The sequence below is a fragment of the Amia ocellicauda genome, chromosome 23, assembly GCF_036373705.1.
Source record: "Amia ocellicauda isolate fAmiCal2 chromosome 23, fAmiCal2.hap1, whole genome shotgun sequence".
In the NCBI taxonomy this organism is placed as follows: Eukaryota; Metazoa; Chordata; class Actinopteri; order Amiiformes; family Amiidae; genus Amia; species Amia ocellicauda.
In genome coordinates, this window is record NC_089872.1 from 15745739 (window position 1) to 15762522 (window position 16784).

Here is a 16784-nt window from a genome sequence, read left to right on the forward strand (position 1 = left end):
GTGTTGTTAATAAATATGTATAATGAATGGGGGGGAAAATGGCTATTAAACAGAACTCGCTTAAAACATGGTCTTATCATGTTGCTCCTCCCAAAGCCTTTTTTTGTTTGAAGTTTCTAAATTTGGTGTAAGTAATGAGAAATTAGCAAGACCAGTTTATTGACTAAACATTTGAAGTTGAAGTGGTGAACTACTGACGTTCCTGAACAGAGAGCTCAATTCATTAATCCGTTTCACCCCAACAAATTTATGTACTGTGGATGACAGTCACTGCACTTTATCTCCCACTGACTGTGCTACATTGACCTTGTTGGTTTCCTTAGTGAATTCCCATTATTCCCAAACTCTACAAACCAAGAGAAAACCTATTAACCCATCAGTTCAAAGGCAAAATAACTGGAATTCAATAAAGAGGTTTGTCTGAAATTAGCATATTAATACTCTTTTTTTTGTTTTGGCACACTGTCGTCTGTCCTGTTTCTCCTCGTGACGGCATGATTGTGCTTGTGTCATTAGCTCCTGAGATTCCTGAGGAGCGATTCTGGGCCGTATAGAAGCAGCACTGGGACCTTACTTGATGACACCTTGGTGGTTTTTTGTTTTTTTTCTGAGTGTTTTTTTTTCATACTTGTGATCCATGTCAGACAATCGAATGTCATTACTTTCTTCTTTTCTGTAGAAAAGATATGGTCCCTGAAGTAGAAACTGAAGCATTGAAGCAGCACACCCAGTTTGAGTCTTGTGACATGTATTATGATCTTATTTCGAGTGCTCAGCATATGGTGCCCCTTGTGTAAGACAGTAAGGATCATTACTGGCTCATGGAGTTTATGAACTGAGAAGGAACATTCCCCAAAACTCATTTGGTTTGACACCTTTAGGGAAACAGAACAACACGGCAGAGACCGAGCAAGTGATTTGTTACGTTGCTTATGGGCAATTGTTAAAGCAGAGCAGACTTAAAGTCTGTACTCAGGTGTCCCCTTATTCATTGAAATGGGCTTTGTACAGTAAAATGCGCTCATCTAGCAGCTGCCCAGTTTTTCAGGAGAGTTTCTGGGATATGAACCTTGCTTTTTACTTGTTTTTTTTTTTGTTTAAGAAAATAACTGAAGAAACCAGCAAGTGTTCTAGAGCTTTAGAACTTTACATTTAGAAACCATCTCTACATGAAAGCTAGGTAGTTCACTTTTCATTAAATGTCAATTTGTTCAGCATTAGAATAGTCTTGGTCTCACCATCTGCTGTATTAAATTAAGTAGATATGGCAGCTGAGTGGATTGTCTATATAAGATATATATATAAATTATTATTCTTTTTATATTTATTTATTTATTTATTTATTTATTTATTTATTATAAACAGGAGAGTGAATTGCTCACATCTAAAAAAACAAATTGGCATTCCTTGTTTGAAGCTAAATGGTATGGTTTCACCAATAATGAATTTAATACAGTTTAATACATTTTAAAAAAGCCAAGTGATTGATGAAAACTGTTTACACAGTTTAAATGAGCTCAGGGTTAATTTAATTGATTTTCCCAGAAGCCTCCTCACTGGGTTCTGATTAGATTTCATCTTTCATGTTATATGAAGATACAGCTAAAATAAATCACTGAAAGTAGCCCACCACAAGTTTAAACAGGTACAGAACACATTCATTGTAGGGTAAGACTGGTTCAGCAAAGTGCTGCGTAGTACCTGTATTTTTGACATATACATAAACAGTATCTTCTGTACTTTCAGACTAATTATCTCTGATTGTGCTATAATGACTGCATGGCATGAAATGACTTGTGATCACTGCTGCAGTGTTAGAACACAGTGTAGCAACTTGTCTTCAGATTCAGATATTCTGCTTCTTTAATTAATGGAAAAACATCAAATTTGATGTGACAAGTTCGATGGAAGATAACAGTAAATGTTCATGTTTGGCCTCAGATCACATCTTAAAACTCAAAAAAAATGTAGCGACTGCTCAAGTACTTTGTATCACTTCAGAATTTAAAGCATCTACAGGGGAATAAAAAATTAAATAATAATGATTTTCTAATCAGAATGTAGCATAGTAGTATCCTTTCCTTTCACATAATGAAATCCCCAAAACCTTTTTATGCATTCTATTTGAACTTATTAAAACTGTTTCTTTTATTGAGTGCATTGTTATCATTTGGGTAACGCTGTGAACTGTGACGCAGATCATTCTGGGTTGTGATCTGAATGTAAAAAGGTAAAGAAAGATAAGAGATTTTTTCTGTCAGAAAGGGTTTGTTCTGTGAAGGGAAACAACTGATAGAAATGGAAGAGATAAGGTATGCATAAATGGTTGCTCTTATAGTACCCTTCAGATCTCACAGAATACTTTCAAGGCCTATAATAATACCTTCGCTGCTAATTCTAATATCCTCTGTCATTTCTAAGTGAATTTGAAATACATTTTGTTTTAATTCATACTTAATAATAATCATAAAGAAAAAAATATGAATGGATCTTTAAACTACCCTGCTACACATACAACATAGGTTGTGCTTACAAGCAGCTGTGGCTGCATAGCTACTGAGATATTTGAACAGGTATTTGGATATGCATATAGAACATTCATAAGTTTATTCTATCTTGGCACTTTTAGTCTGTATATTTAATCATTAGGTATTTGATTAATATAAAATTGTTTTTGATACATTTGAATTGAGTAATCAGGGCATTTTAAAACAGGTTTGGAAGCGTCTAGTTTTAAATCCTGCTAAGGCTTCTGTTTAAATCACCTTGTAGTAGAAAGAACACAGTCTGTATTTATTTAAGTTACTGAATAACATCACTCTTCTTATGTTGTGTCCATATTATATTACTCTGATGGTGATGTATTACTAATATATATGTGTGTGTGTTTTTCACAAATATGTAAAAATCTGAGATTACACATATTTTTCTTTTTATGTTTTATCCCGCTAATCATATTTTTATCTGTAATTTCAGATACCACTGTGTTTTTTCCATCCTTCAATGGCAACTCTTACTTGGAGTTTCCTTCATTGGCTACCCTGCTAAAGTCCAACACGGACAGCGACCTTCCATTACCTCAACATACAGGAAACATTGTTACTCTTTACATGACTGTGAAAACTCATACGTCAAGGGGAACCATATTTTACAGTAAGTAAAACATATTAAGTGTTTTGGGTGTCACTTTTTGGAAAGCATCCACTGTGTTTAATCATTCACAATGAAAATCCCATGGAGACCTGTTAGGTTTGAAGTTATGCATATTTTATACTGTTTTTTATGGTATTTAACACTTACAAACTCTTCTTAGTTCAGAAATAGGCTTAATGCAATTTAAAAAAATCAAGCAGATGCAGTAGTGATATTTTTCTTTGTTTTGCTTTTTATAAAGATTTTTTTTTATACAAGAAAGTTTCCCTGATTTTCAAGTGTAATGACAGGCACATTTCATGGACTTCGTGCCACTGCTTCTTGAATAATGTTTTATTGATTTGACCTAGTCGTCAGGCAGATGGCAAGGTTGTACAGTAATCTTCAGCGATTTCATCACCTTCTTTGCTGCAGTTAGAAGTAATTGTGTAAAAGTTTGAATACTTGAATCTTGTGAAATGGAAAATTAATGATAATTGAGGATTGCAGCAGCTTCTTTAATTAATGAAAACAACAATAGTTTATATTAATGAGAATTATGTATTATTCAATGTTTTCATTAGTAGTAATTATTATAATTATAATTTTAAACATCAAATTTTCCATACAAAATGTAGTATTATTTAAGTTTTAGCTTGTTTGTGTGAGGGTATGTTTCTGTTCTTTCTGGCCTTTTGTAAAATGTGCGTGCAGCATTTTGTTACAAAACATATTTTATGTTGTTAATTGTCAAATGGAGACCAAATCCAATTTATACAGAACTGAAGGTCAAGTACACAGCAAACTGCTATTTCTCTTTGAGTCAGCCCTTCTCCTTTCATACTGAGAAGTACTGCTTGAACTGTCCTGTCCTTATAATGCTAATCTTATTTTCTCAGGGAAATCACTGACAGAGGGATTATTTCAAACTTTCTGTAAAAAATATAGTTTACCGGGGGGGTAAAACAAAGCAGGAGAGTACATCACAACATGTCTGTATTAATATCTTGTAGCAGTTTTGAATGTATTTAAAAAATGTAATATGACTGTAATCAATATGATTTGTTGGGCAGTAAGTATTTTGTTTGCTTCAGGTTCTTGTGTGCTTTAAACATGCCACCCTGGCTTAATGCTCCATCAAGTTTCATTGGATAGCTTTTGGGCTGGAATAGCTTTAGGATTACAATGTGTGTCAATACTAGATCTTGACATTGAATGTGGGGGTTCAGTAATTTTATTTGTGGCCCTGAAAGGGAAATTACTCACCTCTCCAAGAAAAATGGAGATCCCTGTCATGGATTCTCAAGACTGGGGAAGTCGGGCACTCTGGGGTTTTGGTAAAGGCAGGGATGATGTTTCATATTTATAGATGTGTGTACGCGTGTGGGTGTGGAAGTGTGTGCATGAATCATTAGTTACAATGGTAAATGGAAAAAATTAAAAAATTGTGCCCAAGTTTTATATAAATCTGTTTTCTTGGTTATTGTAGGTGGTTATGTTTTGTTCCTGTTTAATATAATCTCTTAACAGGTTTAGCCGTTGTGTGATGCTAAGTTTGTGTCTGCTTTTCCAGTTCAGGAGTGCAGTCTTCTTAGCAATAGTTATGAGAACTTGAGTTGGGTTTTGTTCAGGGAGGTTGAGTGTGGTTAGGTCTCCGAGTAGATACAGTGAGGGAAAAAAGTATTTGATCCCCTGCTGATTTTGTACGTTTGCCCTCTGACAAAGAAATGATCAGTCTATTATTTTAATGGTAGGTGTATTTTAACAGTGAGAGACAGAATAACAACAAAAAAATCCAGAAAAACGCAATTCAAAAAAGTTATAAATTGATTTGCATGTTAATGAGGGAAATAAGTATTTGATCCCCTATCAATCAGCAAGATTTCTGGCTCCCAGGTGTCTTTTATACAGGTAACGAGCTGAGATTAGGAGCACTCTCTTAAAGGGAGTGCTCCTAATCTCAGCTCGTTACCTGTATAAAAGACACCTGTCCACAGAAGCAATCAATCAATCAGATTCCAAACTCTCCACCATGGCCAAGACCAAAGAGCTGTCCAAGGATGTCAGGGACAAGATTGTAGACCTACACAAGGCTGGAATGGGCTACAAGACCATCACCAAGCAGCTTGGTGAGAAGGTGACAACAGTTGGTGCGATTATTTGCAAATGGAAGAAACACAAAATAACTGTCAGTCTCCCTCGGTCTGGGGCTCCATGCAAGATCTCACCTCGTGGAGTTTCAATGATCATGAGAACGGTGAGGAATCAGCCCAGAACTACACGGGAGGATCTTGTTAATGATCTCAAGGCAGCTGGGACCATAGTCACCAAGAAAACAATTGGTAACACACTACGCCGTGAAGGACTGAAATCCTGCAGCGCCCGCAAGACCCCCCTGCTCAAGAAAGCACATGTACAGGCCCGTCTGAAGTTTGCCAACATCTGAATGATTCAGAGGAGAACTAAGTGAAAGTGTTGTGGTCAGATGAGACCAAACTCAAGCTCTTTGGCATCAACTCAACTCACCATGTTTGGAGGAGGAGAAATGACCCCAAGAACACCATCCCCACCGTCAAACATGGAGGTGGAAACATTATGCTTTGGGGGTGTTTTTCTGCTAAGGGGACAGGACAACTGCAACGCATCAAAGGGACGATGGATGGGGTATGTACCATTAAATCTTGGACGAGAACCTCCTTCCCTCAGCCAGGGCATTGAAAATGGGTCGTGGATGGTATTCCAGCATGACAATGACCCAAAACACACAGCCAAGGCAACAAAGGAGTGGCTCAAGAAGAAGCACATTAAGGTCCTGGAGTGGCCTAGCCAGTCTCCAGACCTTAATCCCATAGAAAATCTGTGGAGGGAGCTGAAGGTTTGAGGTGCCAAACGTCAGCCTCGAAACCTTAATGACTTGGAGAGGATCTGCAAAGAGGAGTGGGACAAAATCCCTCCTGAGATGTGTGCAAACCTGGTGGCCAACTACAAGAAACGTCTGACCTCTGTGATTGCCAACAAGGGTTTTGCCACCAAGTACTAAGTCGAAGGGGTCAAATACTTATTCCCCTCATTAACATGCAAATCAATTGATTACTTTTTTTAAATTCATTTTTCTTGATTTTTTTGTTGTTTTTCTGTCTCTCACTGTTAAAATACACCTACCATTAAAATTATAGACTGATCATTTCTTTGTCAATGGGCAAATGTACAAAATCAGCAGGGGATCAAATACTCTTTTCCCCCACTGTATGTGGATGGAGAGAGCGGGATGCTGCAGCCCAAGAAAGATGATGTTTTGTTTATCACTTCTTGCCAAAATTTGTTGAGTCGGTGGACAGAGCCAAAAGGCATGAAAGTAATTGTCGGGGGTGTTCTGCGTACAGTGTGAACAAATATCAGACCCTATGAAACCCATTGTAAACATTTTGTGCTGGGTATGTGCATTCTGTGAATTACTTTGTATTGTATCAGTTGTGTGAGGGTGTTGTTACTTATTCTAAATATATTTTTGCAGATTTGTGTCCAGAAGCTGGTATCAGTGTGGATCAGTGCTGGATCAGGGGGCTCTGTAGATTGTTATTGATTATATTAATTTTTGATTTGATTAATTGGAGATATTGGAGATACTGTTCTTTAGCGATACCAAACTTGTGTTCCAAATCATTGAATGTGAGGAGGTTATTATTTTCAAATATATTATGTAAATTTGTGATACCTTTCCTTTTCCAATTGCTGAAGACTATTGGCATCTTATTAATCAGGGAGTCAGGATTAGACCATATTGGGGTGAATTTGCAGGGTGTCATGGAGTGAATGAGTGATTTTGTTCATTTCCCACCCAGCTGTCAGGGTAGTGGAGATTACAGTGCTCTTAAAGCAGTTATGATGTTTAACAGTTGGGCTTATGAAAGGTAAGTCGTTAATTGAAATTTCTTAGGATACAAACAGTTCCATTTCTATCCACGTATTGATCTGTTTATTTGAGTATAGCCATTGTGTAATATATTGTAGTTGGTTAGCCAGGTAGTAATGATAAAAATGTGGTGCATCCAGACCTCCTTGTAGCTTGCTTCTATATAGTGTGGTTAACTTAATCCGAGGTTTTTTTATTCTTCCAGTAAAATGTAGTAATTATTGAATATACATTTTGGAACCAATTGGTTGTAGGTTGTACTGGGACCATAGTGAAAAGAGAGTTCATTTTGGGTAGAATAGACATTTTAACTGTTGTAATTCTGCCAATAATAGAGAGTGGTAAGTTCATCCATCGGTGATGTGTGTATGTGTTTGTGTGTGTGTATGTATGTGTTTGTGCCTGTGTGTATTTGTGTGCATCTTGCTACAGGAACTTAATTAAATGCTTAATGTAATATACCTATAAATTAGCATCTGTCTAAGCTGTCAGATTTTTTTATGATGGTTACACCATATGTCAACATGATTAGATTTTGAGATGAAAGTGTTTTTTCATTTTTTAATATATTGAACTTATTTGTACATATATTATCTTTTCTGATTTCATTACTCTTCCTCTATAAAGGAAGGAAAATAAGCACTGTGATTTTGAATTGGCTTTCGTGTTGTTTTATCGATCTGGTGTCAATAGTGTCCATAAAATAAATAAAATTACATGAAGGGCATAGACCTATAAATTTCAACCTTAAAAACAGCATCTTTTAATTGTGTTGGAAGAATATTGATTTTGGTTTCATTTGGTCAACATAATTTCTGCTAGTACCACAAATTGATATGGCAATATGTCTGCTTGCTCTATGTAAAATAGTTTATAGCAAGTTCATGAAATCCAGCAGAGAAACCTGTGAAAACGCATCTAATTTTGTTATTAAGATATTTAAATTAGAATGTTTTCATACAATATGAAAAGACAGTATTGTTCATGTTTCAATTCAGCTCTCAGAACATATATAGATTATTAATGAAATAACTATTAAATATGTATGGATAGCACACAATCTAAAGTGTTACCATCCTTTCTGTGTAATGTTAGCTATAGATGCAGTGCTCAGACTGTGTGTATGAAGGTTTGCTCATAGATTAGTTTAGGATCCATAGCCCTCTGATTCACTACTTGTTTATATGTTTAATGTAATTTCATTGTGTGCTTATCTTTATATTCCAGAGACTGCAAACCAACTGGTTCCGACTTTCTTATGAATGAGCTATTCTTTTTATTATCCTTCAAATACTATCTTCAGAATAATATATTAATAGCCGAGAGCAGTATACTGCTTCTTATTCATATTCATATTCTTATTCTTCTTCTTATATTTGTTGTAAGGAGATAGTGACTTCCTTTACAGCTGTGGATACTGATGCCGGTATTGAATCCAACTGTCCAATCAAACCTTAACAAAAGTCTAAGTTTACTGGAGGCACTAACCCTCACCCTCGTTAACTGAAGATGTGGATGTTAAGACTATTAATTGATGACTGTTGTATTACAACTTAATTATTTACTTTACGTTGTGCGACTCATGTGATATGTTTACTTTTCTCTATAGAAAACAGAACCCCACCCCTACACTTTTTGAATATGTGCTGTTCTTCCATGTCCCTTATAGAGAGCCCCTGTGTCAGCCACCAATTTGTCATCATAAGAATGCGTGCGAGTGATGTTATTTTCTTTTCTATTTTCTGGATTTTTTACAGTCTACATTTTTTTAATATTGTACGTGACACCTGCAAATTGCGCTGTAAGCTTTTGCTTAGTTCCGTTGCACACATACACATTTGTCTGTGGCAGAAATCAAGACTCTTCTGTGCTTTTCATCATTTTTAATGCTTCACTCGGATATCTGGGTATAATCTATCATGGGGCAAATAGGAAAGCTCTAGACAGATTGGACTCCATGGAACGTGCCTCAGGATGATGTCACTTGGCTTTTAGGTTGCTGTTTATAACTTATTTTCTGCCACTCAGAGGAATGTGTCCAGTTATCTTGCAGGTCAGATCTGTTTGTGAATGGCCTACTTTTTGTGATGCCTCGACTTCCCATAAGAACAGTGCAAGATTGAATGGCAGTTTATTTTCTGTGCACTGGTTTACATCAAGCAGGAAGAGTCATTCATCTCTCGTCGTTGTGCTGAATGAGGAGACCCATTAGAATGCCCTACATTCTGCATGCTTTCAGAGATTACACGATGGTAGACATTGACGAAGTGCCACACATTTTGCTCATCAGACTCAGAGAGGTTCTCTTTCTCTCATGAAACCTTAAATCATATAAATGTGTTGCTTGAGGCCCGTAAATCAAGACTTTTATATTATATAAATATATGTTCATATATTATAACAACTAATTTCTAAATCGTTATCTAATTTAGTTTACTTATGGGGTACATATTTTTTGGCTCTTTATAATCTAATATTGTCTCAAATATGAGCCTATCATTCAGCTCTGTGTAATATTAGTTTTGAAAATCTGAAACTTGAAAAACAAATTAGGCTAAATCAGGTACATATATATACTCTAATTGTGTGTAATTATTGTGAAACCTACCGATGTATCAATGTTGCAATAGTTTGGTGGCATTATCACACATTCCATGTTCCCTAAAGAAGGAATTGCAGAATGTATTACACCAGATTAATTATATTAATTATCACACATTTTGTGTGTACTTTATGCTGCCTCTTGGGTATTTTATGAAAAATGAATTGTCCAATGGAAGACATTTTTTCTCTAAGTCTTACACTTTATTTTAACTGTAAAACTTTCTTATGGTCAAATGGTGAAAAAACACATCATTATTTAATCATTAAATAATTAATTTAAAATACCATGTGAATAATGATCTGACATTCTGACAATTGTGATTTTTATTGTTGTAATTCCTGTAGTTAATGTCTTTTCATAAATCGGCTCTACTGCATCTTCTGTATATTCAAATACACAGTTAAATCTTGTATTTCTCAAATATTGTTTGTGTATGTCTCTGATTGCTTAAGTAGTGCCTATTGATCTTCAAGGTGTGAGTCACACACAAAATTACAGTAATATCCTGTGAAATTCATACACAGGATACCAACTATTGTTTGTGTTTTTTCCTATGCAGATTGTAAATAATAATGTCTGTCCACATGCATACAGAGACCCAGGAAGATGTTCTTTATAGAGCAGCAAAAGTAACAGGTTTTCCCCAGCATGTGTAATGAGGGCAAGGTATTGAACATTTCCAAAAGTCTGTGGAAGTCTTTTCTATTTTCCTTTGAATGTTGTTGTAATTGCGGATGTTCAAGCTGTGGCAGTGAGATGCGAAGTGCATAGCCCTGCTCATCTTGATGTATTCCTGTGCCACGTACACAACTATCTCATGCTGATTTTATGAGGGCAGGAGGAGCCCAGCCTGCCACCACATTTTTGTCATGCTTTATGAATCAAGAAATAATATTTGCTGATCAGCTGCTATGAATGTTTGGTACACACAAACATTACACACGACTAAGGTTTGGTTGTACTGAATTGTGAAGCGGAAGTCGCAATCTGGTTTCAAATTACATCATCGAAGGTGAAATTAAAACATCCTTGGATGAATATTTAATTTTGGCAGTCTCTGCATATATTAGCAAAAAGAGGGTGGAGATTAAAATGAGAAACTAAAACTTCAAGCAGTTGTGACACTTGCATATTTTTATAGAACTTTTGCTTGAACTTTTTCACAATTGAAAAAGGTTGAAAAGCAGCAGGAAAAACATCTTTCCAACTGTGAGACATAACAGCAAAGAGGAGTTATTAAATGGCTTGTAGTCTTTTCTCATATAACCTTTTTTTCTTCAAATTATACCAAAAATCAGGACAACTGCGTAATCACTTATTACGTATTTCATCCATTTCTTCAGGCCAACTTCCTTCACAGAGAAACAAGATCAATATAATACTTTGTAATTGCATATTGAGGTAGAGGGGTAGAGTTGTAGCATTGTTTTCTGTCCTCTTTGTTTTATTTTGGTAGCCGGAACCACAAGATAATTTGGACTTTTTTCATCTTATTTCCTTTTTTTATAATAATCATCAGACTGCACTCACACTTGGAGCATGGCGCTTTATGTGGTCGTCTAATAGAGCGAAATGGAATTTAATGTGCAGCTGAAGCTGGCAGCAGATCTTTTATTTGTATTATTAGCTATTAGTTCTGTAACTTTGGAGAAATAGTAAGTGTAGCCACATGCATGGTTGCCATCAATAAACCAAGTACATTAGCTGAAATAATTAGTGCATCTCTCATAAGATACTCCAGCTAACAGATTGTCCCTGAATGCTTTCATACTTGTTTCAAGGGCAGTTGAAGGTATAATGTAAACTGTAGTGCTTTACTGATCATTTAACATCTCATCAACAAACAGTTTGCATCAAGTAAATGCAAACAAAATGCTGATAATTTGTGCTTGAATTCAAACATGAAACGGTATTTAATCCAGGGATGTTGCCTTTCAAACAAAGTTGTGCATTTTGCCAAAGACTGTGAGTTGAAACATTGGTAAGGATGAGGGACAAGAAAATCTTTGACCAACTAGGCCCAAGGAGTTCAGGATGCATTGTACAATAAAGCCCTTAATGGCTCTCCATTGCTTTTGGCTTTGGTAGAGGCCCGTTCTGTATGTTACAGTAGGGGGTACGATTCATTCATGCAACGCTGAGTATTAATCTTCCCCCCGCTGTCTGTCTCCATATTGGCAGCAGTGCTTTGAAGCCATGGGTGATGATCTGTAATGCAATATTGCTCACTTTTACCTTGTAAATAATAGAGGGCAGATTTGCGTATGTTATGTCACTCTCTGGCATTGCTCCAAATCTACTCATAAGACAGAGGAATTAAACATGTTTTCCTTTTATAATAGGTCATCACAGGAATCCACGGGCGAGCAAATGCAAGCAAACTATTTTTTTTTGTCTTGTTCTCCTAGGGGACAGTTATGGAGTTGTATGCACATGGTTTCTAGAGAAAATTGCAAAGCACACCAGTTGTTGAGATAGTATTAAACTGCATATGTAGGACTATTATGTACCCAGTAAGTTGTGCAGTCTATTTTTGACAGATTAAGTAAGCCTCGACATATTTAGCCTTTCAGAAACATGACAGAACTGTTTTAGATTTCCTCTTGGCAGTCTGAAAAGAAAAAAAAAAGAAGAAAAGATTATTAGAAAAAGCAAAAGATGGTAAAAATCCTTCAATCATGTAGATGTTCTCATTTTCGGTGTTGAATTTGCCAGTAAAATCCTGATAAGATCTGCATTCATTATTTTACTGGAAGAATACTTTTTGATAGCAGCAAGTATTAGATCCTTATTATACATTGATTAGGTCTTATATCAATCTACATCCCTCCATGAAATATAAAAGTCATCTTAAATTCTGGATGAAACCATTATATAACCAGTTAATAACCAAACTGTATCAAGACTTATCCTGCAGGAATAGCTCAACTTTATAAAAGATGTGGCAGTGTGATACATCTGGTATAATGTGGTTCTCAAAGTTACGAATAAATAAACATATGGGATAAACCGACATCTTTGTCCCTGTAACTTTAAAACTCGTGCAATGTTTTAATGAAATACATTGCTAGTACCAGCATGGTTTAAACAACTATTAGAAATGTAGCTCCATTCATGAAAAAACTCAAGGCCATGTAGCTCAATAGGAAATCCATGCTCTTTCTCTGCAAAGACACAATTTACAGACATTAAGAGGGATGACATAATTTTGTTTGCAGTTTTAGTTTTATGGTCTATTCAGAGATGATATAAGTGTCTTTTTTATTTCCATAAGCATGCAAAGCTCATGCAAGCTAGAACAGTAGTATGTGTGTTTTGGGAATGTTAATACTAAATGTGTTAGTATCTGCGCTTCAGTTGCTCGAAGCTAAATGTACTTTCTCAGGAAATAGTATAATATAGTGACACCTACTATTTCATCTACTATTATTTTCTAGCATTGTAGTTTTGTAAAGGATGTCAGGGAAACTCACATAAGTTGTTAAAGAAAAAGCATAGATATGCAACTAGAGCAATTCTTGAATCTAAATAAAGGCTAGCTGTAATTGTGAATTAATGTGTCTCTTTGATACATTATTTACTGTATGCCTTTGGTGGTTTTATTTTTATTTATCCCCTTCCATTGACACTGTTTTCCCTCAAATAACTTTTGTATTTAATTTTGTATTTATTTTTTAAAGGTAAATTAATATCCCAGTCTGAGCTGGCATGCTTTGATAGTCTTTTTAAAATACTTTTGTGTTTACCAAACCCCAAGATCAAATTTCTGTCAGCAAGAGCAAGGCTGTCTGATTTTTATTTTATTTTTTTACAAGAATATAAAACATTTAAAATGTCTAGTCAGTTTTCTCTACGCTCAACAAGGGTACAAGAGAAGCAAACTTTGAAGACGTATCATTTATAAATACGTTTAATAAATGTAAACAATGATATTATTAATAATATATAAAGTTGCCAATCTGGTTATAATTTAGTTCCCAGCTGTACATAAATTAAAATGTGAACAGAAACAGACTGTGACAACTATTGATTTCAGTAGAAGTTCAATGTGGGAAGCTTGCATTACTTAAATAGTTTTATAAAGATCCTGTGGATAATTTATTTTCTAATGTTGGTGGTTTAAGCCAGGATATGTTTGTGTTTTATGGAGAGTTATTGGTAATGCAATTTGGAAGGAGACCATGTTGTTGCACATTACAGAGGGAACCATGGGGTATCATGTCACACAGTGATTTGTGTTAAATTCAATATGATTCCTATTTTTATTCAAACACGTTGTTATTCATTAATCACAATCAGCTCACCCAAGCAAGTGTTGACATTTTTTATAGCTTTAAAATTACTTTAAAATGTTTTAGTAGACCTCTTTAATGTGTCTTGTTAGCTGTGTGTCTCGTCTCAAGGAGGCACAATCAAATTAATTCCTTCTTAATTTAATTGAGAATGTCTTTACCTTTACACTCTTTTGTTCCTCATCTAAACAGACTCCCAAGGTGAATGTACTATAAAAAATGTATGCATTTATTATTTATTTTTTAAGCATTAAATATTTTTTATATATTCTTTAACGATGAGTCACAGATACATTAGAGATGAAATGCACTTTGCTGACACACATATATTTGCTGAATATATTATGTGAATTTCATATGGGACAGAACTGGCATAAAACATAATTAATATTTGTATTTTTTACAGAAAAGAGAAGAAGTATATAAGTTAATTCCTTAGGTTAAGCTAGAGCAGTAGTCAATTGCTGCCCCTTACTGGTTACCATTTTTATGAGTGAGTCTTATTAATGATAATTCATGTATAATATGCATTGTGGAACGAAAAAAAGGAAATAAAATTCAAAACTGCTTCATAAAATATTTCACAAATTAGGGATTGGGGGTTCCATATTTAAATCACACCATAGTTATCCTGAAATATTTTATGCAAAATCAATTGAAATAACTCCCATTACTTATCTGACCTATTTTAGGCTTACAAAATGGAAATTAGAAATGAAAGAAATCAAAGCTTGGATGGTGTTATTGGTAACACATATGTACTAAAAAGAGAGAGTCAAAAAATGTTATTAGCTCAGAGCTGGTAAATGTCTGTCCAAGAAGCAAATCTGTAAATAAAAATCCAGAGGGGAGAAATAATACAAATACTGTGTTGCAATTCGAACATAAATAGAAAAATGGTATTGGACAGAAGTCTAAAGTGAAAACTGAATGATACTCTTCTTGATGTCAGGTTACAAAAAGTCACTGTATGTCAAACTTGTCAGATTAACTGGTTATGTGTTTCTCAGCTGTTTGATGCTATCTGGCACTGTTTATCTAATGTCACTGCCTGTCAAATTGCTCATATATTCTGTTTAGAGATAAGCATGACCTAAAAAAAGGAAAATACCATAAATCTGGTGCTGTTATCCTTTAAGTATTAAAGGACAGGACAGTACATATATTATTTACTGTTATTTTTAGTAGTGGTAGTGGTAGTAGTAGATTTTGACAACTGATGATAATAAATCAAATCCTAAATATGTATGGAAGTATTTGTGCAGGATAACAATATTAACCTGAAGTATTTTATACAGAAATTCATCAGAGAATTCTCTCACATTTTATAGTCAGCGTATGATCCAAGAACTGGCTTCACCGCATGACGCATTATTCTGTTCGGGTGTGTGGAGGGGTCTGATAGCATTTTTCTTGTAAGGGACTGTGTGTACGAAGTGAGGTTTCAACTGCAATGAATGTTCAATAATTACAAGTAAGACACTTTCCCTTTCATCTGGGGAGGATCCTCCTGTATGCAAGGAGAGAGCGTTCTTAGATCAGAGGACGAGAAGTGAGAAGAAAACTCCAGAGATCAAACAGACAAAGTTAATCAGAATAAGACTGAAGACATCCAGCAAGAAGCCGAGAATCAGAGCCTCGCGCCGTACTTCCCTCCCCTGGGCTTCCCTTGTCAGGCACGCAAGGGAAGGAAAACGGGTGACAGGTACTGACGAAAGGACGAACGCTCTGTTAAACCTAACGCAAAGTAACAGGGCCATAGGGATGGAGGGAGTCGTTTGTCATTTCCTTTGCTCAGAAAAGTTGAGGCAGATTTTTGGAATTTCTTTTCAGTCTGCTTTTCCAGCTTTCCAGGCCTTTCATAGGTGAGGTTAAAAAAGGATTGTATTCGTTTTTAATCGATAAAAGTAACACAATAAGGTGTTATTTTTACATTTAGGAAGTGCTGCTCTTTTCTGTGGGGTTTTATAAGTGGGTTTTAATATCCATTAACCTAGAGGGAATAAAACAAGATACTGTAGATGCCTGCATTGTCAGCCACAATATGAGCTCATGCATTTTCACAATCTACACACAAAGATGGCAATCTCAGCGAAAATGAAGAGGGGGAGAAAATAAATAAATGCTGCAAAGTGAACATTAGAAGAATTCAATTTAGTGTCAGGAAGGTATATTCTCAGGTTAACTAGTTATTCATATGCAGGCTTCAAAGCCAATAAGATGGAAATTCAATGTAGGTGGTTAAATATAAATATATATCAAATTATTATTTAAATACATGATATACTAATATGCATACAATTCTACTGTATTCCACTGTAGTTCCAGTGGTAACAGTGCAGGTATGACACAATAGTTTTGGTTCCTATGTATATATCATTAACGCATCACTTTGGCTCAACCTATGGAGACTGACCCTGAAGATAAAATGGTTTCATGTTCGTTTCAATGAAATGTATCAAGGGCATTTTATCTTTTGGGCCCTTAGGCAGCCAACTTGAACTACACTTTCTTTATAAGGTCTTGGTATATTTCAAAATGTCATCTAGAGTCTACATTCTACATTGTTCTTCCTCTAAACAGTGGATTCCCCATATGTGCCCAATGGAAGCCTCATTGTCGTGTTAATGGGAGACTATGTGCTGTAAAGTCACAGTCAAGTTAATTCTCCCAAGATGACCGTCCCATGTCACACAGGGATAAGATGGTGCGCCACTGGTCAATGCACTTGCATATTTGCAGAAGTGTTCTCTTATCTGCTCCACTGATACGAAGGGTGTTTGTCTACAGCCTGCCTCTAAAACAAACGCCGCTGCAGTGCATGCTGGGACTTGAGCCGGTC

General features: G+C 35.5%; 1 protein-coding gene across 1 annotated transcript in view; it reads left to right on the forward strand.

The window, feature by feature from the left end:
• The window catches only part of eys (eyes shut homolog), a 215284-nt gene that overhangs the window by 148850 nt on the left and 49650 nt on the right, over positions 1-16784 (forward strand). Inside the window, exon 37 of the mRNA XM_066696777.1 lies at positions 2977-3153. Coding sequence (XP_066552874.1) covers positions 2977-3153 — 177 coding nt within the window. The remainder of the gene's footprint in view (positions 1-2976; positions 3154-16784) is intronic.